Source organism: Amblyomma americanum, chromosome 5 (genome assembly GCF_052857255.1).
Source record: "Amblyomma americanum isolate KBUSLIRL-KWMA chromosome 5, ASM5285725v1, whole genome shotgun sequence".
NCBI lineage: Eukaryota > Metazoa > Arthropoda > Arachnida > Ixodida > Ixodidae > Amblyomma > Amblyomma americanum.
Genome location: NC_135501.1, coordinates 28,055,682 through 28,082,809, shown reverse-complemented (window position 1 = coordinate 28,082,809; position 27,128 = coordinate 28,055,682). Strand labels below are relative to the sequence as shown.

The 27,128-nt window shown below is 47.3% G+C and overlaps 1 protein-coding gene across 1 annotated transcript; it reads right to left on the bottom strand.

The window, feature by feature from the left end:
• Positions 1-5,180: 5,180 nt before the first annotated feature.
• Positions 5,181-5,561, bottom strand: LOC144133763 (uncharacterized). Its single transcript, XM_077666879.1, has one exon. It carries the CDS (start codon positions 5,559-5,561, stop codon positions 5,181-5,183), a length of 381 nt encoding a protein of 126 aa, XP_077523005.1.
• Between the last annotated feature and the right edge of the window lie 21,567 nt (positions 5,562-27,128).

Sequence of the window (27,128 nt, the reverse complement as noted above, 5' to 3'; positions counted from 1 at the left end):
AAATTTTAGTTCAGCTGGGCAGGAAAAGCCAGCAAAAGTTATTATTACAGACTCAGTAGCAACACGCGAGCCATTTACCTATCTACTAAGCGGTATACTGAAAGGACCCCAACTCCTGCATTCGGAAATTTTTCTAGAATTTCTTGTGGGGACGATGCTGGGTCCACACCACGTACGATACTCTTGACACATGCAAGCTGTTCGGGAATGAATGCTTTCACCGGCAGTCGGCTGAAAATCTTGCACTGAAGGAAGTCTGGAACACAAGCGATGCCTGAGGACTTGCACACAATGCCTCTACGGCTAAATGGACGCACTTCAGCGATCAGCAGATAGTGGTCATTCTATTATCTTAGTTCCTGTTGAATTAGTTTGGGGGTTTTCATTTTTATTGAACCCTCACCGATTGGGACGAGAGCCACGGGAATTGCATCAATGCCATTTTTTTGAAGGACTCAAGCGGCAGGCTTTGGGCTGGCAAGCTGGCAAACCAAGCTGCCAATCCTCCACCTGGGGAGGTCAACGACATCTCTCAGCAAAACGCACCCTCAGTTTCATATGAACTGCGCGTTGACCTACGCCTCGGCCAAAACCTCCCAACGTAGTACGGGCTCACCAATGATAGACAAGCCAGAACCACCAGGAGAAGCAGAGAACAGCAGCAGCCAGCAAGGACATGTAAGAGAACACCAACAGCACGCACCCACTGCCAAGGCGCTTCCTCAACCTAGCAGCGAGCTATCTTCTTGCGCTTCTGTCGCTTCTCGGAAAGTGTTCTTCCTCTTCACTTCACCAACGTTGACGTTTCCGGTGACAGAAGAATACTACACGTGATGGGAAAAAAATCACCCGCATGCAGCCCCAGAGTAGCGGTCAAAGATGTTGCTTTGCAGCCTCTAGAAGAGTGAAAGAGAAAGCATAGCAATCAAATACTCCAATTTTTGTTGCTGGTATATATACGAGGAGCTGAAGTTTTTTAGTATTCCTAGACGGAAGCTTTTGGCCAAGTGGTCGGCTCTTCTTCCCCTTTGCTTTCCGCTGCCGTCCAAGCACTTTCGTACCCCGGTCTTCCGGTTTCCGAGGAAGGACATCAAAATCTGCAAAGACGTTTGCTTGCAGAGGCGGGCATTTTACCTCAAAAATCTCGACCTCACCTCAACGTCAAAAAAATTCTGCTGACCTCACTCAGCCTCAACTATACCAGTTAAAGTTGGTCTACTGAGGCGCCCTCACCTCACCTTTCATGAAGCCACTGGCGACCTCGCTCACCCTGACATCAAGCTCAAATTTTGCGGTTGGGGTTGGCTGCTCGACCTCAGAAAGCAAAACCTAAATAAAAAGCGACTAAGAAGTTTTTCTTTAAAAACAATTCTGTGTGTTCTGAGACAGGAAACCCAAAATGATGATGGTGCCATTGTGATGACTAGTTATTACTGTCATGTCTGGCATCCAAGAACTGGGCGGCGTAGATGTAGCATCGAAAGAACGTTTATTCTTGCTACTTGGCAGGAAGCCAACAGGTTACATACTGAGCGCGGTGGGCCCGTGCGAGCTGTCTTTTAAAGCCAGCACGGGCTACGCGATAAGAGATAGCCGGGCAGTGAGCATGCGCAGGCAGTACGCGATAACACGCGTGCTTGGTTTCGCGCGCACACATCTCCTTCCTCCTAATGAGCGCAAAGTCCTTTTGCTACATTATACAATGCAACTATGGCTGATATCGATCAGGAGGTCGCCGGTCCCTCTGTGGATAGCGTCGCTCCCCTGGAGGGTCGTTCGTTGCCGCAGGGGCCGCAGCTGGAAGTGGCTCGGTGTCGCTCTCAGGATCCCTAAAATCTGGAATAAAATCTTCCATGATGCTCTGCTTTGAGCTGTCGATGCTGAGCAGTAGCTAGTTTTGATGACGACGCCAAATGAGCACCCCACGATTCGTCCTAACTCGAACCTTGAATGAAACGGGGCCAGACTGCTGAATGATAGTGCCAGGGACCCATTTCTCAGGACCTCTGTAATTCCTCTCGAGGACCTCATCGTTGATGTTGAAAAGTCGCTCACGTGCCTTGCGTCGCAACACATCGGAGAGCTGTTGCTGAGCCACTCTTACCCCTACAGAAGGCTTGACTGCGTCGAGTCTCGTGCGCAGTCGTCTACCTATGAAAAGGTTTTCTGGAGTTTCTCTTGTCGCATGTGGCGTGTTGCGGTACGTCATCAGGAACGTCTGTAAGGTTGCGTGCAAGGAGTCTTGGGGTCGTCCTTTCCGGAACGCAGATTTCATTGTCTGTACAAATATCTCCGCAAGGCCATTCGTGCTTGGATGGTACGCTGCACTCACGATATGACGACCACCGAAGCTTTTGACGAAGCTCTTGAATTCTTCGGAAACGAACTGTGGTCCGTTGTCGGTCGCTATGGTCTCGGGTACGCCAAAACGAGAGAACAGGTCTTGGAGACGCTGAATTGTGTGGTACGCCGTAGTCTTCTGCATGACATAAACTTCCGGCCATTTTGAGTGTGCGTCCAAAGCAACAAGGAACATTTTGTCTTTCATGGGTCCAGCAAAGTCCAAGTGAACTCTTTGCCACGGCGAAGTCGTCCATGACCATGGATGAAGCGGAGCCGGTGCTGGTTCGTTCCGTTGCTGCTGACACTCTGCACATTTCTTCACGTGTTGCTCTAGGTCCGCGTCGATACCAGGCCACCAGACGTAGCTCCTCGCGAGTTCTTTGCATCTTACGATACCGGGATGACCCTGATGAAGTTCCTCAAGCAAGAAGGCTCGGTGTTTCGGAGGCACGACTACTCTCATGCCATACATTAAACACCCTTGATGAACTGTGAGCTCCAAACGCTTGTCGAAGAAAAGTTTCAACTCCTTTTCAGCGACATGCGACGGCCAGCCAGCACTTGTGAAGTTCAGTACCTTGCTTAGTAAAGGATCACGCCTCGTTTCACGAGCGATGTCCTGGCCTGTGACAGGCAGCGTTTCAAAACGAAGCGAATAAAAAGTTTCGCTTTCTTCTGTCGATTGCTTTTCGCTGCTGTCGAGCGGCAAGCGCGATAGACAGTCTGATTCCGCATTATCAGTAGATTTCTTGAATTCAAGAGCATAGTTGTAGGCTGACAGCGTCAGCGCCCAACGCTGCATGCGGGCAGCTGACATCGCGGGAATGCCTGTTTTCGGGCCGAAAATCGTTTGCAGTGGTTTATGGTCAGTCACAAGCGTGAAGAACCTTCCGTAGACGTAGAAGTGAAACTTTTTTACGCCGAATGCGAGGGCAAGGGCTTCTTTCTCGATCTGACTGTAGTTCTTTTCGGCACTTGACAATGTGCGGGATGCGTAGGCAACCGGTCGAACTGATCCATTTGACATTTTCTGCGAAAGAACTGCGCCTATGCCGTACTGAGATGCGTCGCAGGCAAGTTGAAGCGGTCGCTTCGGATCATAGTGGGCAAGAACTGGAGGGGAAGCCATAGCTGCTTTTATCTCCGTGAAAGCAAGCTGGCATGACGCATCCCACGTCCACTACTTTGTTTGCTTTAGCAGCCTGTACAACGGCTGTGCCAAAGTCGAGAGACGCTGAACAAACTTGCCGTAATAATTGACCATTCCAAGGAATGACTGCAGTTGCTGCTTGTCCTTTGGAGCAGGCGCATTTAGCAGTGCCAATACTATTTTAGCTGATGCGCAAACACCCTCGGCGTTGATGACGTGGCCCAGATAACGGAGCTCTCGTTGAAAGAACGAGCACTTATCGCGCCGGATGCGCACACCGCGTTCCTGCAATCTTGACAAGACGGCTTCTACGTTATGGAAATGCTCTTGCTTGGTCTTGCCTGTGACCAGGATGTCGTCAAGGTAGCAACTGACTCCTTCCAACCCTTTCAGCATGTTGTCCATAATTCTTTGAAATATGCTTGGGGCGGACGAAATGCCGAAAGCCAGACGGTTCATAGTATACAAGCCCTTATCTGTGTTTATCGTCAGTAGTTTCCGGGAGCTTTCCGCCATAACTACCTGCTGGTAGGCCCTACTCATGTCGATCTTCGAAAATTCTCCTCCTGCAAGCGCTGCTAGAAGGTCATCTATTTGAGGTAGCGGGTAGCGTTCTACTTCCAGACAGGGATTGACGGTGGTTTTATAATCGCCACACAGTCGGAGGCTTCCATCCCTCTTCACTACCGGTACCAAGGGCGTCGCGTATTCGCTTGTAGCAACAGGCGTTATGATACCAAGCTTCTCCATTTTCGCAAGTTCAGCTTCTACTGCACCTTGCAGAGCAAAGGGAACGCTTCTTGCCTTTACAAACTTCGGCTGTGACCCTTCGCGAAGGACAAGCTCGGCCTGCTCTTCTGTGATGGTACCTAGCTCATCCTTGAAAAGTTCGGAACGGCTGTCTAGCATGGCTTCCAGCTTTTCTTGCCAGTGTTTTGACATTTCTCGAGAGGGACCAAGGTGCTTCAAAAAAACTAGGTTATTCCAATCCAGACGAATATCTTGCAACCATTCTCTGCCGAGGAGTGCCGGTCCTGTAGTGTGCACGAAGTACAGGGGAAGCTCCACGCTCTGGCCGTTGTGGTGCACGACGACTTTCGCTATACCCTTCGGTGTTACTATGGCCCCAGTATACGTGCGCAGCTTTAACGTAGCTGGCTGAAGTCGCTTACGTGGAAACAGCCCCTGGAATTCGCGCCATGATATGACGGATACTGCTGCGCCGGTGTCAAGCTCCATCGTCAGTAGGACACCGTCAACGTTCACGGGTACAGTAAACGGGTCTGCGTTGACTGACTGAAGTGGGACAGACGACTCGTTTCGGACGAACATGAGCATCTTCACACGTTTCCGAGGCTTTGCCTCCCTAGCTTTCTTTCCTTTCGTGCAGGCGCGTTGAATATGCCCTTTCCGGTTACAATTATAACATGTATCGCCGATATGAGGGCACGCTTCACTAGAGTGATTGGGTGACCCGCAACGGAAACAGTTTGGCGACATCACAGACTGCTTTTCGCCTCGAACCTTATTCACTTCGTACGCCGGGGATACGCTGTTATGCGTGAACGCCGCGCTTTTCATTGCAGTTTCCATGGCCTTCTGGAAGGTTAGCTTTTTGTCTTCCGTGAACAACACACGCTGAATGTCCTCGCGGAGCAGACCGCAAACGAAACAGTCCCGGAGCGCTTCATCCTTCATCCAAGAAACTTCCAAATTCGCAACTCTGCACCAGCCTTCGAAGTTCCGCGACAAATTCGGCAATGGACTCACCGCTTCGCTGTGACCGCTTGTAGAATTTCGCACGCTCTGCGATGACGGACGACTGCGGCGCCATGTGATCGCTGAGGAGTTTCAGAAGACTGTCAAACTCTCGTGACAACGGTGCGTCCGGTGCCGTCAGCGACTTGAGCAGCGCGTAGGTCTTCGCGCCGATGAGACTTAGGAAAGCAGGAACCTTCTTTGCTACTGGAACATCGTTGACCGAAAGATAGGCCTTCAACCTTTCCTCGTACGAGCGCCAGTCTCTCGTGGTCTCGTCGAAAGGTTCAATGTAGCCGATGTGACCCATGACTCACTTGGAAGTTTCGGCTGTCGTGATGCCAGTTTCAGGAATTTCACCGCAGGGAAATCTTCGTGGCGGGAAGCTTTTTTACACAGAGGCCAGGTTCCTTACACTGCGAATTCCGTACGGCGGTCATCCCATCCTCGTCGCCAATATGTCATGTCTGGCATCCAAGAACTGGGCGGCGTAGACGTAGCATCGAAAGAACGTTTATTCCTTCTACTTGGCAGGAAGCCAACAGGTTACATACTGAGCGCGGTGGGCCCGTGCGAGCGGTCTTTTAAAGCCAGCACGGGCTACCCGATAAGAGATAGCCGGGCAGTGAGCATGCGCAGGCAGTACGCGATAACACGCGTGCTTGGTTTTGCGCGCACACAACAATTACAACAGCCGCACTAATCCGTCTGTAATTATTGAATAAGGTGTGTACAGACACTATTGATGTCCACGCAATAGGAGAAACTTATAATCTGGGATAACCTCTCATAGAGTTATTGGCTTGCGGACCGAACAGGGGTGTCCCTTACGCGGTTAACACCAGTACGTCGGAAGGTACTTCATGCAGCTTGCTTTACTAACTAAATGTAAACTTATCATTTTCAATATTCGGCAACTGCTTCCTGTATAGTTGTTGGTATTGGGAGTCTTTCGTCCATTCACGCACGAACCGGCAGTTGACAAACACAGACCTTCTGCACCATCTACCAGAAATTGGGAGGGCGGTGGGGGTGGGGGGGGGGGGTTGTAGGGTATTCATGATACTCTTCTTAGACTTAAGAACAACGAATGTTCAGAAACTGGTCCCCGATGTGCTTTCCAGTGTGACGTCTACGCAGACGCATATCAGCATATTTAGATTTTGTAGCTCTACCGGCATAGCGTGAGCACTCAGCGAAGATGAAAATTCTGCCACACAGCATAACGCTTTCTTCAGACCTGTGTATTCTGCCTTCGAAAACAAGCTTGAACTTTAGTACACCAACAGAGGCGCGTTGTATTTATGTCTAGGTAGAAGAGAGCGGCTTCTTTTATTAATGCGGAAGCGTTAGAAGGCTCAGTTTCTAGGTCATATCCGCAAAAAAGTGCCCGCAAGGAACGGCAGCATGTGACGTTAGGATCCGCCGAATCACGTGACGAATATAATGACGTTACATCAATAATTAATGCTAATTAACGTAGACTTATCAACATGCCTAACCAATGCTTATTATTATAATTAGGTAACGCTAAGACTAGTTAGTATTAGTGGTCACATCATATGAGTGTGACGCAATAGTAGGTCACGTGGCAGTGATGTAATGTGACGCCAAACCTAGTCAAGTGACAACGATGTAATGTAACGTCGTACCAGCTTTCTGTCCACCGCCATTTCAAGGTCCATATGGATCCAACATTGCTTCACATGCGGGCATGACGCATTACAAAGAGTGCCCACAGCTGGCTCCACATTAATGACGTTCGGATTGTCCGGCAGGTAAACGCGCCGGTTTTCTTGTGTGACATACTGCAACGGTCGTGCAACGAGACATGCCGTTGACCCTGTAGGTGATGGCGACGATGATGACGATGATAAAAGTGTATGTTTATGAGTCCCGGGAAGTCGATATATCCTGCCCTGCCCTCCAAGTGGCGATGGTAATGGTTTCGAAGTCTTGGGATTTCTAGGATGACTCAGTGATCCCGCGGCGCTTTGCAGGAACGGGCTATATTATGTCTTCGAACACTGCGCCGACAATTGAAATCACACGGGCCAAAAAAAGCCATTGTGAGTGGGCAGCGTCACCCCCTCTCTCTGTCAAGAGCACCACGACTCTCCGCTCAAATTTCGCTGAGCAAAATCTTTTTCCAGCCCCCCCCCCCCCCCGCCCCCCAGGCCTGGGACAAAAAACAAACTCCGAAACACTATATGCCCGAACAGAACTCTGGATACCATTTCGTCAACCGGTTTGAGACTAGCTGCTTTGAGTCAATCACTTGTTTTCTTTCAGAACTGAACTAACCAATTGCACGCCGGCATCCTCGAACTTTTTTAACCCGCGATCCCCGCGTGAGCATTCTGTGAAGCCGGTTAAGGTAAAGGGTGGGTCTCTGCAAAATAGTTAATGCAAAGGTAACGGTGTGAGCAGTGCCTGGTCGTCTGCAAGGCACGCCGCCAACCGACCTCATCCCATACGAGAGAAAAAAAAGAATGATTACAAACTTACAAACAAAAATCGCACACCAAAAACAGAAGCTAACAACAGTGTGCCCTACTAATTATAAACGTCATACTAGAAGGTTTGAAGCATCGACTCGGTAGCACTGCGCCAGCACGTAATCAGTTCTAGTCACATGTCTTCATTAAAAAAGGGAAAAGAAATCAGCTACCGCGTCATCATACAATGATTACAGTTTTGCACATATTACCGCTATAACACCGCTATGCTGATTAGTTTACACGGTGCTGCAGTATTTCGGCATAATATGTGAATTTCCGAGAAGGAGCAAGGAACAAGACACGAAAAAAAAATTATTTAGGCGGATATAAAAGTGAAATTATATTTTCATCTGCTGGCATTACGCAACGGGAATGTACACAAGTAATGTGAGATTCGAAAGGGGAAGACACCGATCAACAGCTTTGATGGTGTTATACAAGTTTTTCTGGCCTCATGCTTTTTTCATGAAATCTTCGGGTGTCCTTGTTAGGAACTACCTGAATCACATTCTCTCGCCTGTTCCGGCTGCTCCAGGTTCTGTTAAGTCACCGTGTAATGTACAGCTGGATCCCTTTACTCGACTGCAAGACGCCGTGACGTCAGCACCGGCAACGATCATGTACACGAAGTACTCTTGTTATGGGCTATCCGCGCTGTATCGAATTTTTAACGTGCCTGTTGGGCTGAATTTATTTGTCTGCGGCATCAGACAAAGCTACCGCGGTTCAACTGAGTTATATTCTTTGCGCGCTCCCGAAAGTTTTAGCCGACCGGCAGGCAGCTACGGTTGCTACGCCAGCGGGGCAAGAGGGAGGGAGAGTTGCGTACTGTGACAGCAGCACTCCTTCTATGAATACCACAGGGGTGCGTCCTTCTGTAGGCTCGGGCTGAACGGACATTACGGCGCCGCACCGAAAGCTAAGAGCGGACAGCGGCATCCGGTTGTCCAAACAGGGAAACCGAACACCAAGCGTCAGTGCATTAACACTGAAGTGCGCTCAAACTCCACTTCGGAAGCGGCACTCGTCCACGGCCACGGCAAGTGCAAAAAGTCTCGACCTCACTCAACCTCAAACTCACACGTGAGGTTGAGGTCTGATTTGCTGACCTCACTCACAAAATTTCGAGCCGTCGCCTACCTCATCTCACGACGTGAGGTTGAGGCCGACCTCATGAGGTTCCCCACTTCTGGTGCGGTGCGGTTGGGTGTGCGAGCGAGAGAATGGCTCTACGACACACGACACGGCACGCGCACAGAACACGCTGAATCATGCATGTACTGACACGAATAACTAAAAACCTTGTTTTTTTTTTCTTGGGGGGGGGGGGTGGCTTGTATGCGTGTGCGGAAGCGGAAGGCGCTACGAAAAGAGTGCGCGCAACGAGCAGACGACACGATGCATCGGCTACGCCCACCCTTCGCCCGTCAGTCAGAACGACGCACCAGTGGAATTCCTTTCGCGAAGGTCTTCAAGATGACGTCAGCTTGAAGGCTCGGGAGCCAGCATAGAGCATGAGGACGTTGGCTTCTCGAAGTAAAGAGCAAATGAGCTTCGATTTGAATATTTACTGCATTTCGGGGGCGCATGGCTCTAGTATTTTGCAGAGGCTACCTTCAATGCCTCCTTAATGCGCGGGGCTTGTTTGTCTAAAATGTCCAGACCCCTGGGCAGTGGCCATTTAACGTGCACTGGCAACGCAGAGCACTCGGGTGCCTTAGCGTTTCGCCCCCATCGAAACATGGCCGCAGCGGATGGTATGGAGCCCAGCTACGCCGGCTCAGTAGCCGAGCGCCCTAACCAGTGAGCCACCGCGGCGGGTGCTTTTGGAGCAGCCAATAGTGCTTTTTGGTGCCAAAAAGTGACCGTTTGGCGCAGATATATTCCCTTTTTGTTTTTCGTCGCTGCGACTCATATAACAGCGAAAAACGATGCGCCAAACAGCACCATCTCTTGCCATTCCTAGTAACTATGTTCGAAAAGAAAATCAAGGTGTAAAAAAGAAGAATCGAGTTAATATACAAATTAAGCACAGCGCTATCCGCTACCGTGATCCTCTTCAGCGGGAAGCCTGGAAGCAAACGGCGCCTGCACAGTGGCCGCTATGCGCACCTCAGGGCCATCTGCGCATGCGCAGATATCTCGCCGCGGATGTAGTCAACGATAGCGGAACGCTCTATGCTAAAATTTTTTACGATGTTATCCCACGGCTAGAATCCCATAATCTCGCAACAACCGGGCTGAATGCGGCGGCATAAAACTGCAAGCGCGACGTTGAGGCGTTTCGAAGGGGACTGTTCGTTGATGCTAGCCCGTTGTGCCTTAGGCGGCGCGGGCTGGCCAGTATAAATTCTATTTTCTTTTTTATCTGCCCACACTAACTACTTCATGTTCGTTGCTGCATTGTGGTTAAAGAAGCGGCAGATCGGCTAGTAATTTGGTCCATGATAAACCCTTTCGCACGGTCTTCTTGAGGCGGAGTGCCCATGCAGCATAAAGGGCAAAATTTCTGATGGCGTAGGAGACGGCCATGGTCTGAACAGCGACATCCAGGGTGAACCTAGACTGGACCACTCCCATTATTACTACTTCTACGACAATGGTCTTCTTTGGTCTGTCTTAGAGAGATTTGGTTGTTTTTTCAGAGCTGTTCTTGATTGTTGACCAAGTTGTCGACTTCAGGTTGGGCTGTTGCCAAACAGAAACTTGATTTGTTTTTTTTTCTCTGCCACTCACATACACAGCATCAAAAATGCCTTGAAGATGGCTGATCCGAATATACAGGTTGTTTTATTCATTTATTTATCACTTTACCCACAGCTCCATTTTCGTCCGGCATTACTGTGCGGAGGATTATTACATAAGCAGCAGCGAAAAGTTCCCGGTAGAAAGAACGCTATGCAGGAAAATACAATGCAGCATAAATTGAAAGCAAGAAAGAAACAAAACATCAGATATCGCAGCAATGAGGCAAAAGATTCGTTTCCCAATCGCCGATACGACACAAACACACAACGCCCTCTCCTCGGCAAATGGGCGCTGTCCAACTGCACACTAGGCGAGTTGGTCTCCAATTTCAATCAGCCCGTTCTCAATGTCTTCGAGAGTGTTATCATTCCCAGAAAGGTTTGAGCGAATTGACCTCACTACGCTCGAAGCGTAGCACTCTGAGCGGACCTAATTTCGTATAGAAGTTTTTTGGGTTGAAAGAGAGGTCGGGGAGTTTCCTCCGACATAATGCGAGAAACTTTAGCAGTGAAATCACGGGCAATGTCAACAAAGCAGTGTGACATTATCAATGCTGCATTAGACACTGGCTGCGTAGTGATAGTACTAACACAGCTTCCTTTCTGAAGCCTTGTCTGAGAGTCATTGCTTTGTGGTCATAACTTTTCACGATTTGGAAGGTGACCGTGTGTAAAAATATGACGTCAGTTTTCATGAATACGAGGAAAAAAAGGTGATTTGGCTACAAATTTTTCGCCGAGACAAATTTTCCATGTAAAGCAAAACTTCGGGCACCTAACCTAGCTGGAGAAGCAAAATATGCACTATTTTCATCACGAGCTTACTGCCCACGTCACGATTTCAGTTTGCACGTTGGGATACATAGTCGACCAGTGAGAATACTGGGCGCCACTGTGTGAAGAAAAAGCGGGCACAAAAGTGTGAATTCCAGCCAGCGTCCCTCATTTTCTGACAAACGCGGCGGGGAAAATAGGAATTCAGTTTCAAGATAAAAAAACCGTTGCTTAGCCGTCAGGTTTGTCTGATTTCGCACAGCTCGGACTAGCTGCACAACGTGCACTAAATACCACCTGCTGGTAACCAAATTTTGATATCGGTTTCTGAATGTCGGTCATACATAACGTGGAGACGATAATTATTTTGGCATCAAAAGTATGGTGGCCCTCTTATGTCGTTATATCTCGGAGCCTTGCGTAATTCTGTACGTGTGAACAACACGGAAGTTGTTGATTCACTTGCGCATTGACATCTACGGCCTTTTCCAGCCTGATGCGGCGAAAGTAGTTAAATGAGGGCAGTGGTTTTGTACAGTGAATCCGAGGAAATGACACACGCCGACTGTCGGAGCGAGAACAGTGCCGGAGGCAGTGGTCGCACTTTGGTCATACGCATTCTGAAAGGGTTAATAATAATAATAATAATAATAATTGGTTTTTGGGGAAAGGAAATGGCGCAGTATCTGTCTCATATATCTTTGGACACCTGAAGCGCGCCGTAAGGGAAGGGATAAAGGAGGGAGTGAAAGAAGAAAGGAAGAATAGGTGCCGTAGTGGAGGGCTCCGGCATAATTTCGACCACCTGGGGATCTTTAACGTGCACTGACATCGCACAGCACACGGGCGCCTTAGCGTTTTCCCTCCATAAAAACGCAGCCGCCGCGGTCGGGTTCGAACCCGGGAACTCCGGATCAGTAGTCGAGCGCCCTAACCACTGAGCCACCGCGGCGGGGTTGAAAGGGTTCTAAATTGACTTTTTGAAAGGGTTCTAAATTGACTTTTTACTGTCGGAGATAGGTGAAAAGTTGTTTCGATTGCAGCCAAGAGAGGGAGCTAGGTCGCATGAAGCACCAGCGGAAGCTTGCCATCATCATGGTGGTGCTGGTGTAAACTTTATTGGCCATTAAAATTACAGGTGTGTGAAAGAGCCCCCTCATGGCCTATGGGCCGGTTCCACCGTTACAAATGGTGTACAAGCCACTGGAGGGTTTGCCTGTTATTGGCACTGTTGATGGTGTCTCTGGTCCTGTAGAGCTGAGCTTGACATCAGATGTTCACAGTGAGTGAGTGCCACCTCTGGGATGGCAATTGGAACAGGTGAGCATTACATGTACGAAAAAAGAGGCCGTAGTAGAGGGCTCCGGAATAATTTCTACCTACTGGTGATCTTTAATGTGCAGACTGACATCGCACAGCTCACGGGCGGCTTTTGCGTTTAAATCAATTTGTTTTTTAGGGAAAGGAAATCGCTCAGTATCTGTCATATATAAGCTGACACCTGAACCGCGCCGCGTAGGGAAGGAATAAAGGAGAAAAAAAATTAATGTCGGTTAATCCAGCTAATCCAGGATATATAAAGTGAAAGCGAGATTGAGGTCTCCATTGACCGACGGAGCTGGTTGTGCGGCTTTCCTTTCGTGAAAATGAACAGTCTTTGCAAAGTTGTCAACGCCAATGGACTCTACAAACGCCGTCGGCTCACTTGTTTTGTTGGGTTTTTGAGGAAAGGAAATGGCACAGTAACCGCCTCACATATCTCGGTGGTCACCCGAACCGCGCCGTAAAGGAAGAGATAATGGGACGGAAAGAGGTTAATAATAATAATAATTGGTTTTCGGGGAAAGGAAATGGCGCAGTATCTGTCTCACATATCGTTGGACACCTGAACCGCGCCGCAAAGGAAGGGGTAAAGGAGGGTGGGAAAGAACAAAGGAATAGAGGTGTGCCGTAGTGGAGGGCTCCGGAATAATTTCGACCACCTGGGGATCTTTAACGTGCACTGACATCGCACAGCACACGGGCGCCTTAGCGTTTTTCCTCCATAAAAACGCAGCCGCCGCTGTCGGGTTCGAACCCGGGAACTGCGGATCAGTAGTTGAGCGCCCTAACCACTGAGCCAACGGGGCGGGTGAAAGAGGTTAGAGAAAACTGAAAATTGAAAGTTGGATTTTTAGGAAAAGGCGCGGCGCTGCCCAACGGTGGAACACCTGTGGCTCGGTGATACCAGTGGCGCATGCGCAGTTTTGAATAGGGAGTGAGAGAGAGAAATGCGCCGTGTGTCGTCACTTCTCCTTGCGCATGCGCAGCACGGCTCTCCAGGAATCACGCGAATTTGCTCAACCTGCAGCCAGTAAAGTTTTCGAATTAAAAGAGGAGCCGCAGTGGAGGGCTCCGGAATAATTTCGACCACCTGGGAATCTTTAACGCGCGCTGGCATCGCACAGCATACGGGCGCCTTAGCTCTTCGCCTCCATCGAAACGCAGCCCCCGTGGTTTTGTTCGAACCCGGTAACTCTGGTTCAGTAGCCGAGCGCGCTAACCACGGAGCCACCGCGGCGGGCCTCCATCGAAGTGCGGCTGCCGCGGTTTGGCTCGAACTCAGGTACTCCAGAGGCCCTATTGTCGATATTCACATTCGCCTGTCGGTGCCATGTTGCCTCTCTGATTGGCTGTCAGAAGTTTTAGTTAGCGACAAGGCAGGGCAAAGTGATGTCAATCATCGTCTGCTTCAGACGCACTTTTCGCGCCGATCTCAAATTGACGTGGAATTGAAAAATCATTTTTAGCAACGCTATTCTTGGTGGCCGGCTGGTAAATATATGACAGGCTTGTGCCGCAAAAAAATAATTCTGATGGTTGCGTTTCCTTTTGAGTGGTGTTGACTACACGTGGACTAAAGATGCGATTCGACGACGTCTTCCTAATTCGTAGTGACTAAATCGCTTTATTCGCGGGCAAATTTAAGTAAACGATTTACTTTTCCTTTCAAGACATGAAGCAAAATCATCAAATGGGACTGATTCACAAAGAGACCTCACAAAATCAGCCCTAATAGCTACTTATTTTGAATAACATTGTCTCTGCCATGCTAAACTAACAAAGAGGAGTCGGGACAACACAGGGCGCCTTACTCGCTTCCGCGGAACTATCTGTTCCAGTTGCCAATGGACGCTGGCTTGCTGCCTCACTCGATGCTCGTCGGGCAAGGCCATGGATCTCTCATTAAGGAATAACCCGATCAAAACGCACGACAGAATTTTTTGGCGCGCATCTGTCGCGCGACACAATTTTGTGTCGCAAGACAAGCTGTCTTGTCGTGCCTTGTGTCGTGCGACAAGGTTCGTGTCGTGCGTTCTATCACGCGACAAAGTTTGTATTAGGTTCTGCCGCACGACGGACATCTTTCCTGCATTTTGTCGTGCGAAGAGGTCCCTGTCGCCGCATTTGTCGCGCGACAGGTTTCTGTCGCAGGTACTGTCGTGCGACAGAGGGAGTCGTGCCACGCGACAGAGATTGCGTACCTCAGCAAAGTTGCCTGTCGCGGGTTCAGTCGCGTGACAGACTTCTAGCGCGCCTCTTTTTACGCGACAAAAGTACCCGTCGTGCGGCCTGTCTCGCGACACAACAGCTTATCGTGGGATATGCCGCGCGGCAGATACCTGTCGTGGGATGTGTCACGCGACGGATACCTGTCGTGGATTGTGCCGCGCGATAGATTCCTATCGAGGGATGTGTCGTACGACAGATTCCTGGTGATGGCAATTGTTTTACTGCAGAATTCTAGAAATACTTTCGTGCTGTCGTGTGACAGCGATAGGATCAAATTGACCAAAGATTTGTCAAAGCGGCTTTGAAAGCCCAGAAAGCTGTATTGCACAAGCGACGAAGCCAGCGGTGCCTGGTTATCCGCACGTACTTGCGGTGGCGGCATGTAGCCAGCCACGACAGCGCCTGTACACCAATCGGCGTGCGCAAGTCGAAAGGCGCTACTGAAAGTCAGTGTCCTCCTGGCTTCTGTGAAGTGTTCAAGCCATGTAACATAATTTACCGCTACTACTGCATGCGCAGAAAAGGCCAAGGACACTTATATGCGCGTTTCGGAAAAGAATGTCGTTAATCGTCAATCAGGGAAAATTACTCGCCATAATCATCCGGCTATCACAAAGGCAGCATGTATGTACATGCACGCAGTTCTCTGTATAAATGTTCAAAGCAACCCCGTTATCATTTTTCCACGTTTCAGTTTTAAGAGCATCAGCTCTTACTAACGTTTGTCAAGGGCACGTCTGTCTGCAGGGAAGGTCAAATTTGCCAAGACAGTTACCACACTATATCACATAGCAACAGCGGGCGCGCAGAGCCTCAGTTGTCACAGATACCTTCGATCCGTTATACATATGCCAGTATAGCGGCTATCGAAGCGGAACCCCGGGGCCCCCATTTGCATCAAATTTGGGGTCGCCCGTTTGACGCAGAATGATCGAAGGGGTGTCATTTGACTTGTCATGTTCCTGAGGATAAAATAAATATTAAGAGGAAGCCCAAAATATGTGCGGCATTCGCACCGATGACCTTTTCGCCGCCAAACCATGCATTCCGGGGACTTCCAGACATCCATATGGCCTAATAGTTTGTCGCAGGGGGTTCCGGATGAGGTCAAACGATTCGTCTTGTTGTAATACACACGTTTATACAATTGGTTACCTGATATATAAGGAGGAAGCATACCGGATATAGTGAAGGGGGCTGTAAATCGCAATAGTAGTGCAAAATCTTTGAAGTGGATAGCGCTGCTTGTATCATAGAAGGAATGTTTCCGAATCGAAACGCCCTCAGATGTTTGTATTTTGTCTTCTCCATGTTTGCTGAGCACCCCGATCTAAACACTTGAAGCTCTCGTAGCTAACGCTCTTAAGTCCAACACTGATACAGTGTTGGCGGAGAATTTTTTTAGCGGCAGTGACGTGCTGCTTATCATAGAATAGCAAAAAAAGATACTTTACGATGTCGTTCATTGCCTTCACTGAATATTTCATGTCGGTGACACGAGAATGTCGCTAAATATAGAGAACAGCGTATGCAGCCGAAGGTGAAATGCGACGGCCGGCGAGTTTGAGCCGATTTGATTTTCGGTCGAAATGAGAATAAAGTCTTGGGACTGACGTCAATCGCGCGCTTTCAAGAGTTTCGCCTGCTTTGGCACAGTCTAGCTCCTGCGCTTCCGCGCTCGGTCCTCTAAAGTGTTCTAGTCCCAGTGTGACTGTGTGTTAGGACAATCTGAGCGAACAGGAGGATGTCTGGCGGTTTTGATGTGCACCACGGCCATACAGCGCCATGATAACGTACGGGCCATGATGACGCCATGTTAAGCGCCACGATAACGTACGGGCGCCCTTCTCGGGGCCGGCATGCCAGCCTGGATGCCGGCCGCCAGCGTCAGAAAAATGCGACAGTAATGTTTGTTCAAGTCCATACTAAGCCGTCGGATGGAGTATCGTCGGCCAATATCGAGTTGTTGGTAGAAGCGATAACAGGAATACAAACAAATGTCTTCCCATAACGCCTTTAATTGCAGCTCAATCGCGGCTCTCCTGGCCTCAGATGGCTTCGCTCCTGAAGGTGTCGCGGAAACCGAGCATATCTTTGTTTTACTATGAGACGAGGTTCACAGTAAAACGATGACGAGAGCAGCACCTCAGCGCTAGCCAGTTCTGAAGTGCACTCAGCTGCTGCACCGATGTGCAACTGGCTAGGCTTAGCGACGAATAGGGCAGCCAGGGGGTAGCACGTAGTTCATTGCCCGGCGCGACCGCGGGCGGCGTCGTTCCCGAAAGCTCGGCTCGGTCACTCCGGCTGGCTCGCTGACTGGCTCAACAGCTTGCGACTTTCACTCGAAAGGCTTGAAAATCGAGCACCGAGCCACTCGTCCGCGACTGAGCGATATTTTATGCCCACGTTTGCAGTACTGGTGAACAAATTTTAACGCCCATCTGCTTGGGTGAGCAGCTGCGCTGCGGCGAGTCTTCGTTAAGATCGTCCGCGACGCCATCGTCACCGTTCGTGGCGCACAGGCTGAGAACTTCAATTCCAGTATGTGCCAAAACAGCTCGTATTTATCGTAACGATACGAACTCGAGAAAACACGGCTGCTTCGATGCGCTAGTGGCCGGGCTCTTGTTGATGAAACTACACGCGATCAGGATGCGGCGAGTGCTAGCCGCTGTTGCATATCAGCTAAAGTGTGACGCAAGTATCGACGTAGTTTCGTAACGCAGTTGATATCAAAGCAATCCGCTTGTACTGGTCACAGATTAAGCTGCTAAGTTTCATGATCTCCGGCGAGCGTGCCAGTGTCGCGGAAATTAATGCATCGCAGCTGCTCGCCATCGTGCAAATTGCGTTAAACTTATCCACGATATTCTCCAGCTTGAGATACGGCGCATCTCTTCGATGTTTTTGTAGCAACTTAGAGATATTACCTGGCATCAAACGAAATTGCATTCCATCAACAGCGTGGTCTGCTCCGTCGTCTGCTCCGTCGTCTGCTAGAGCATCCGGGTCACTTCAGGGGATCACAGGATCGCAGCTTCTGCAAACGACATGCCAGAAAAAGTAACTGAAAGCGCTTTAATTTTCATAAATGTTGAAAAAAAATTTATGAAATGCAATGTCTTTGTTGTGAAGATAATTTAAATATTTGTGACTTAAAAAAAAACAAGTTTCTTTGTTGGTTGCAATTTTTCGACGACGCGAAAGCGCAGCCGTCGGCGCCATTGCAAGGTAAACGACGCGTCGCGTTTTGTACAGTTTTGTGCGTTTTTAGTGTGAATATTTAAAAAAATTTCTCCGCCTCAACCGCTGGCTCATTTGCCGTGAAACTGCACACAGAGCTTGCGTATTATGGTAACTCTTGTATCGTAGCAAGTTTGACAACGGTACTTACTTAGTTGAGCCATGCATGATGCGAAAACATAATCATCTACGTAGAGATCGGCAACCAAAACCCGCAAACGACGAGTTTCCGCTGAAGGGCGGTGGTGGCGTCATCTGTTTTCGGCAGTGGAAAGCGGTACTAGGCCGCCGAGACGAGCGTTGCAAACAATATTCTTTGAAAGGTAAAGCCTCGTTAAATCAGCTGTTCTGATATTTTTTCCCGCTCAGTTAGCCGCAAATGTTGTAGCGCTTCAGTTGTAGCGGACGAAACGGCCATAACGGCATATCCAAAGGGCCCGCGCTCCTTGCAACGCTCTCCTCGACGGTCTCATAGGGACGCTTTCCGCTGCCGAAAACAGATGACGCCACTGCCGCCCTTCAGCGAAAAAGCGTCGTCAGCGGGTTTTGGTTGCCGATCTCTACGTAGACGATTATGTTTTCGCATCATGCAAGGGTCAAGTAAGTAAGTACCGTTGTAAAACTTGCTACGATACAAAAGTTACCATAATACGCAAGCTCTCTGTGCAGTTTCACGACAAATGATCCAGCGGTTGAGGCGGGAAAATTTTTTAAGTGTTCACGATAAAAACGCCCAACGCTGTATTATTTGCCTCTGTGGGGCATTGTTTGAGTGCTTGTACGGCGGACACGTGTGAAGAACACATTCAATAGGAAGGTGAGCAGGAGTGTGTTTTGGAAGCCGATGACCAGAATTACGGCCTGTCAACATTGGCGAGTTTCAACAGGTAAGCCACGAAGAAAGACGTACACCGCTGCGAAGTCTTGTCATCTGTAAAGTCAACGTAGACTCCTGCGCGGTTTTACTAACCCTGGATGAATCGCATGACCGGTGAGTCCCTCTCTGCGTTTCTTTGCTAATGATCTGTATTCACTCGCGCTATATGTATGCGGCTATATACGGATGTGAGTGGAGGCAGTCTGCATGCGGTTGCCGCAGCTATAATGCGACGCCGAAAAAGCAGGGCCTATATCCTGCATGAAAGGTGTGGTTCTCATTGTCTCTATGTGCGTTTAGTACTCGGGGGCCGTGGTAAATAAAAATGGCACCGGATATAACAACAGAGTTACGCTTTCGCTTGCTAAATTGGTGTGCGGTATTTCATCCAGCTCATCTTACAGTGTGGTTATAACAATCATTGTGACTCTTCTCAAGGAATGTGTATGCTTGCATTACATAAAATCTGTTCATTTCTTTTGTCAAGGGCTAGCTCATTTGGTTTTTATTTACTTATATTACGTATAATTTTAGCTTTTAAAGCAGTAGATGATTTCCTCTCTTGTCATTCATTACATTGCTACAGCCACTGACAGCTGTTGATCTGGATGTATTTATTTGCAGTTGCCAGCTGCCAGCATCTATTGGGCCATGCATGCTTCCTGCCTTCGGCTGTGTCATCCCTCCTGATCCGTTCACGGTAGTTACTCTTTTTCTGGGCTGCATATCTTAGCTGCCAATTTAGAAAAATATTTTCAACATAGGCTTGCAGCTAGGTTTAGAAATGAATGCAAACTCTACATGCACTTCACAGCAGTACCTCAGCTTATAATTAATTACCGGAACTGTAGACTTGTACAAAATATAGTCGCTGCTGTAGCTCTTCACGCAGCTGCGGTTAACATAAACGTGCTTTGACATCGCACACCTGTTGCCTGGTATGCATATGTGTCCACGAAAAAGACCTATATATTCATTTATCCCTTTAAAAACATTGTGCTCTGCAATGATGGTTTACCAGTATTTCAGATACAGAGGCCAAATTGTCAGTCACAAATGTAACATTGCAAGATGATACCAATTCTTGTATGGCATAGCATCCTTGCAATGCACTGGGCAAGCTGCTGTCAGCACCGATTTATTGCTGGTTTATTGCCATAGCATATGGTTGTACTGCACAGTTTGTACCTCTGCCTTCTCAAAGCTGCGTCCTTGAAAAATTAAACTTAGTTGAAGGAACATTGAAGGAAATGTAACAGTAACTGTCTCACATTTTGGTGGACACTTGAACCGAGATATAAGGAAGGGACATAGAAGGGAATTAAAGAAGAGGTGCCGTAGCGGAGGGCTGACGCCCTTGTTAGATTCCCCTCATTAGTTAAACATACCTCGCAATTAACACAATTGGTGCAAAACAAACATGGGACTTGCAAGCTCACGAACACCCTCATGCCAGTAAAACAAAGTGCCAATGTTGCCGTACTTTAGTGCTCTGCTCTTAAAAGCGCAGCTGACTGCTGCTCAATGTTGAGAGCAAAAATATGTCTACTTTTCCTCATGTGCAGTCCGCGGTGCTGGTGCCATTTACAATGGTGATTGACATTGAGTCGCATGATGCGCAGTCCGTGCCTGGAGTTAGTGATTTTGTCTGTCGTGTGAATGTGCGGTTAAAATTAGTGCAGAACAATGGTTCTCCAGTTCATCTTAGGTAACTTTATCCGGTGCCACATGCTACCACCCTCTATCCTCAAATTTCCTTATCTCATTTAGCCATCTGATTGCCACCCACTCATGCATTCACCTACTCTTGGAATCCTCCCAGTGTTTTTGTGTGGTATTGCTTATATCTTCTCTGAATTACACATGCATTGCACTTCCTCTTTTGCCGATTTAGAAAGATATCTCTGTTCCTGTTTCTTGCATAAGCAGCTGTGTTTTTCCTGTTTAGAGGGTAGGGGTACAGAATTTTAAACACTAACAGTTTTAATTTTTTACTGGTGGTAAACAGGCACATTCTAGCAAGTTTCAATCACAGGTACTGAGTGCAACATAATATTGGCCTACCTAGGAGTCACTTCAACCTTCACCCACATTAAGTCAAAACAAGGGGTGCTGCCTCAAATATTTGAACATCATTGATATCGCCTCTCAACAGTCACTGCTTGCTAGTGTTGCTGATGGGGTCCTGTGGGCTTGCTTGCAGAACCAGTTGGCATAGCACCGGTCGGTCACACACATAAAACCTCTGGGGTCACTCTAGAAGGAATACAACAGCACTAATAATGGCCAGGTATTTATTGGTGTGAAAGGCTTTGTAACGAGCGATGCCAATGAGACTCTGACAGTCGCCAAGCCAGGCCTTGGCAGAAAGCTGGTGAGCGAAAACTTGTAACTGACGAGGCAACAAACTGAGTGTCCTCTCTCGTCTTTGTCAGTATGTCGAGCGGAAACAATAACGAAATACACTACATGTGTTCATGTGTGAACACTGACGAGAGATAAACACCACACTACAGTGCCAGCCTCCTTCTGTGACGAGAAAGCCTAGTGAGTACGTATGTATAGTGATTGTAGAAAGCGAATTCTTAAGTCCTAGGGTATGAAGATTGTCATAAGTGTGTTTTTGGCAGCAGTGACCCGAAATCAGTGGTTGCTTACTGCGTAGAACGCATAGAGTGAACAAGATGTGACAGTGCTAAATGAGGTGACCCTCTGTGTCTAGCAATGGATTGGTTTGGGAAACGCAGACTTGTGGAGAACGGCTTAGTTACATCTGATTTCATAATGTTATTGCTGTAGTATCGGTGATGAGGAATTGTAGTTCATAACTGCGGATATAAATATTCAGTGCGCAAATGAAGAGAACTAAAATACTTAACAATCTGGAAAGAGAACATATTACGATAGGCAGTGAGGTACTGGAATTGGTAATAGAATACATCTAGGCCAGGTAATCTGCACATTTGAGCCAGGTCATGCACAAATGCCGAGCAATTGAGAGAAATGGTTGTGAGTAGATTGGGGTTTAAGGCCTTTGGCATGCACGCAGAAGTTACGAACAGCGCCTTGCAGTATGCTCAAAAGGAAAAATTTTAAACTGCGTTGCTGCTACAAATTTGTCCGGCAAAAAGTTGAACATTAAAGGGTTTAAAATAGCGAATAGTGCAAAGAACCACTGAAAGAAAAATCACAGGGTTAATGCTAAGAAATGGAGGAGAGATCTGCGTGAGCTGGCAATAAATGCAAATCAAAATCTGTGCTGAAATCTCGAATAGACATAGGCAGGACATGTATTTTTAAAAGCTGACTGTCCTTTTGGGTAGTGGAGTGGTTGCTGGCAGCAAGGAACTCTGCTCTTGCCTTCATTTTATGGAGATATTGCTTTGTGCTTTAGGCCCCAGAGCCTGTCATAAGCACCATACACTTGCAATGAATTATCTGTGCAAATATGTGGCATTGGTAGGCTAGACAAACTCTAAAACCTAATCAATGCTCACTCTCTCTGTAGTGAACTTTTTAAAGCCTGTAAGTCACCACTTTGTTGCATGTCACCCCTTCACTACAACGTTCGTCGTAGCCTTAGTCGCTTTGGGATGTTAAACCCAAATAAACTAAACTAAGCATGCCACCCCAAATGGAAGCCGCGGTTATGGTACTCAGCTGCTCACCCGAATGATGCAGGTTCAATTCCAGCTGTGAGGGTCGCATTTTGATGGAGACGAAATGCTAGAGGTGGTTCAGGAACTCTGCGATATTAGCACACTTAAAGATTGATCCATTTCTCTAATATCCAACATTGCCTGCGCTGCTTTGTGCGGTTAAAACTCATAAAACCAAGCAAATTTAGTGGCTACATAATGTCTGAAAATTTCTGTAAATTTAAAATAATTTTCTAAACATTAACAATTTTCTGCACCTCTTTTCTTTCATCTTTGCCTCTCTTATTCCCTTCCTCGCTGAGTTGCAGGTCAGTGGTATTGAATGCCAGCTAAATATTGTTTTTCATTTCATTAGAAAAACTGTCTTGCTGTATTGCTTTGTTAGTTGTATCTGCATGCAGTATTTTATCATGCAGAAATATGTGAAGCTTAGATCCAAGAATTATGGCCTCGATAGTAAGTTCTATATTCAAGGAGAGTCAGTTTTATATTCAACCATACTTACATTACTTATCACGCTATCTATGCAGACTTCTTATGTAATGGGCTACCTGGCACAGAAGTGCTGTGACCTGCAGCAGTAAACATCTTTTCAAGGCAAATTTCTCAGTTACATGCATAAATAGATTGGGCAAGCTCATGCATTTGTGAAGCTCACAAACTTGCATTTGTTTTCATAACCTTCGCTGTGACGCACTGACTCACTCGAATACACTGCAAATCTTCACTCCAATTAGGTCTGCCTAATATAATCAGACATTCATGTACTCAAGTTTGGCTTGAGGGAAAGTCCACTGTGCTCAAATGAGTGCACGGCAGCTTGTCTTTATGAACCAAAGTATTTACAGATGATTTATGGAGTTTGTTAGCTGGCAAAGATAAAGCAAGGGTGGCAGTGTTTTGTAATGCCCACAAGGTATTCTTGCAAACTCCAGTATGCGTGTCATTCCTTTGTTTTCATGCAACATAAACAGTCTTCCCTTCTCACTCATGTTTGAAACAAAATGCTGCACACTTCACCACTAAAATTGAAGGCCATTGTGCTGCTCCACAAAATGATATCTGGCTTCAGCTGTAGTTCTGGCATGGCAAATTGGCTAGCCTATATTTACACCTATTTGTCATGATACAAGCCACTTGCATGCCACACAAACTTGTTGATAGTACAATATCCAGCAGTTTTACTGTGGAGAGTGCAGTGCTAGAATGAGAATAATGATGTAGAAAGCAGACAATATATTTTGGCAGAGGCATCAAGAATACTACATTTTTTGGAAAGGAACTTTTGGGACGCTCCTCAGAAGGTTAAGAAACTTTTATACTTCACTAACATCAGACCAAATATGGAGTATGCCTATGCAGTCTGGGGCCCTCTCGTCAGAACCTATTGTGATATGCTGGAACACGTTCAGAATCGTGCGGCTTGGTTTGTCACCAACAAATACACTTTTAATTATCGAAGTAACAGTATCGAGCAGGACCTGAACTGGGACTCTATGGAGGAGAGCCATTTACGAATAAAGTTAGAATTCCTTTACCGCATTTATTTCAAGGAAACTACTACTAACCCCGAAACCTATCTCCTGCCACCTCATTTTGTGTCCAGAAGGCACAACCAAGACTAGAAAATACATGAGATAAAGTGCTGTATTTATTTGTTCAAATTGCTTTTCTTTCCGCATGTCATCAATGAATGTTGTAAGCTGCCTCAATGTATCTTTGAATGCCACTCCGAGGCAAAGTTCCGAGCACTGTTGTCGGAATTTTGATGCGCACACATGCACAGCTGCTGTTTTTCTGCTTTTCCTCTTCTTTTCCTTCCCTGAACAACTGACTGGTGTGAATGCGCTGTTGACGCTCTTTTTTATCATCTGCCATAGATTCTTTCCCATCCTGTACAAAAGGATGGCACTTGCTGTAGGATTGATTGTGTATGTATGTATTCCCCCTGCAGTTATGCATTCGTGGCGCTGTATAAATGTAAATAAATAAACAGCTACTCATCTGCTAGGGCTGCAGGATTCCAAGAGTGAGAAAAGCAGTGGAAGGCCCTGAGCCAGGTAGAATAGTGAAATTTGACTAGTAGCAGACAGGTATCATGCAGCTTGTGGAGGACTGGAAAATTGGGAGACTTATGGAAGAGGCGACTCAAGTGCACCATCTGGGCTTGTGATGCAATGTGTAGGGCCCTTCGTTTTTGGGTTAAACCTGGTTTCTCCCTACTGTTGCCCACCAAAAATATTCTTAAAGATCAGGTTCAACCCAATTTCTGTGCGCATGTGCCGGTAAGAACGTGTGGTTTGAAGGTGCACAAAACCGAAGAACTGCTGGAGTGTTGTAGATGTCACATATTTCTCCTGACAGATTTTTTAAACAATTTTGGTTATTTTATTTTCCTTTTAATGTTTATTGTTTGTCGATTGCTTGTAATTTCAGTGATTGTTTCTGCAATGCAAAATAGATGACAGGTCTCTCCTGTGCAAGTAACTGGAGCAGCTTTTGTGGCTGTGTCACCCAGCCAAAAGTTCTCCCACAGGACCACTGAGCTTCTGTATACCTATGGCTTAAAGCTCGAAGCACTGGTTGCCCTTTCCGAGGTTTTATGCATTAACCAGTTCAAGCCCAAGGGCTCAGAGCTAACAAGCATTTGAAACCATAGAGCTATACACAGTAGTGCTGGGACCATGCAGCAAATCAGTGACAATGAGTTCGCGATAAACGTGGTTTACTATAGAAATCTAGTGTGAAAATTTAGTTGCGCTCACAGAAAACGCTGTTTTTTTCTTAGTCGGTCATTGGAACAAAGCAATGCATGTAAAACTGGATATCTCGCTGAACCCTCAATATTTTTTCAGCTAAAGACCAAGAGTTGCATGGAAGTTGTGCAATCCACCAAGTTCCGAGTGATTTGTGCCAGGGGCCTGGAGCAGGCTGGGAAATTTGTGGATGGCCAGCGGTATTCACTTAGTAAGGCAAGCTTTTTCTGTAAGTACAGTTTTTGGCATGGCACTGGTTAGGGACGCATGCATTAAACTGACTACTCTGCACGTGCCAATGCTTCAAGAACAATGAAGTACATGAAAAAAAATTGATTGCCGAAAACAAAATTGCCGCTTCTGTTATGTTTTTTCAGGAAAGTATTTTCCATTTAAAGGGCTCAGTGTGCTGTAAAAACAATAACAAATATTATGTGCTTGTGGCTTTTTTTCAAATTTACCCTTCCACGTCTTTGTTGGCCTGACCTTGTAGCTTGTCTGCATGAGATTGGCTGCTACCTACAGTTCGCTTTTTCGTTGCTTTTTATTGGTTGTCAAATTGTTTGTGTGGCAGTGTCATGCAGTTTGGGAAGTAATCTAATCTGATTTCTGCATTGGCCTGAAGTGCAAGCTTTTGCATGTTGACGTGAAAAAAACCATCGAGAAAAGACGCAAGACCAGAGGAAGACGCACACAGACTGTCGCCGGACTTTCAACTGAGTTTATTAAAGTTCCACCACATATTTATAGCCACTACTTGCGCAGGCGCACATACATGCCACATTCAACAAAGGCCGGACGTCATTGCTAGCCAGATAAAAAATGCCATTCTTTGTCAGTGAGAATAACAGATGGGTCGCTGATACAAACACGCTCGTTCTTTTTTATTAAAAACGCTTCTAACAGCTCGCGCTCGTGCCTGGACTTCCCGCGGCCAATAATGGTAGCATTGTTCAGCAAAGCTGAGCAATTTTGGCACTCCTTGACATGTATGGCCAGGTTGCTCCCTGTACCTAAGCGCAGCGTTCTGCCATGTTCCCTGAGTCGCTCGTTCAAACATTGCCTCGTCTGCCCAATGTAAATTTTCCCACAAGAAGTAGGGATAGAATATACTACCACCACAGCACACTTCGTGAACCTTGTTTGGTGCTTAGTTTTGCAGGCAGGCTCTCTCTTGGAGCCGGAGATACGGACGCAAAGGCTGGAAAGCTTTCGGGGGGCCGAAAACACCAAATTCACTCCAAATTTTTGGGAAGCCTTTTTCAGTTCATGCGAAATTCCATGGTAGTTCAGCCTGGAACCACGAGCACAGAAACACGAGCTTCTAGCAGCTGTGCACAGAGTCGCCAGGAGGGCCCCACCAGAAGAGAGGACCCACTGTGTGTGGGAAGGCGTTGGATGCCTGGAGAAGACATGGGGAAGCAATAAGAAGAGTGAAGACCTGCGACCCTTGATTGCCCACTTCAAACAGAACAACCTCAGTCTTCTACAGGCGGATAAGGAAGGTGGGTTTGTCGTGCTTCCTTCTTCATTGTGTGAAAAGAAGGCGAACGAAGCGATCGAGAGAAATTTTAAGCCGTCGGATTTAAAACCTCGTAAGGCAAAGGCTCCAGCCCTCCGTCTGCTCAACCAGCTAAAGTGGTCTAGATTGGAAAATGAGATCCGAAAATGTGAACAAAATGTCTTGCGTGTGTTTTTCACGGCAAAGACTCCTAATCTGGTGGTGGTAGTGGTTTTATTAAAAAATAATAGTAAAAAGGAAGGAAAA

What these genes read in the sequence shown, in the direction of transcription:
- LOC144133763 (XM_077666879.1), bottom strand. Translation starts at nt 5,561, where the DNA reads ATGGGTCACATCGGCTACATTGAACCTTTCGACGAGACCACGAGAGAC.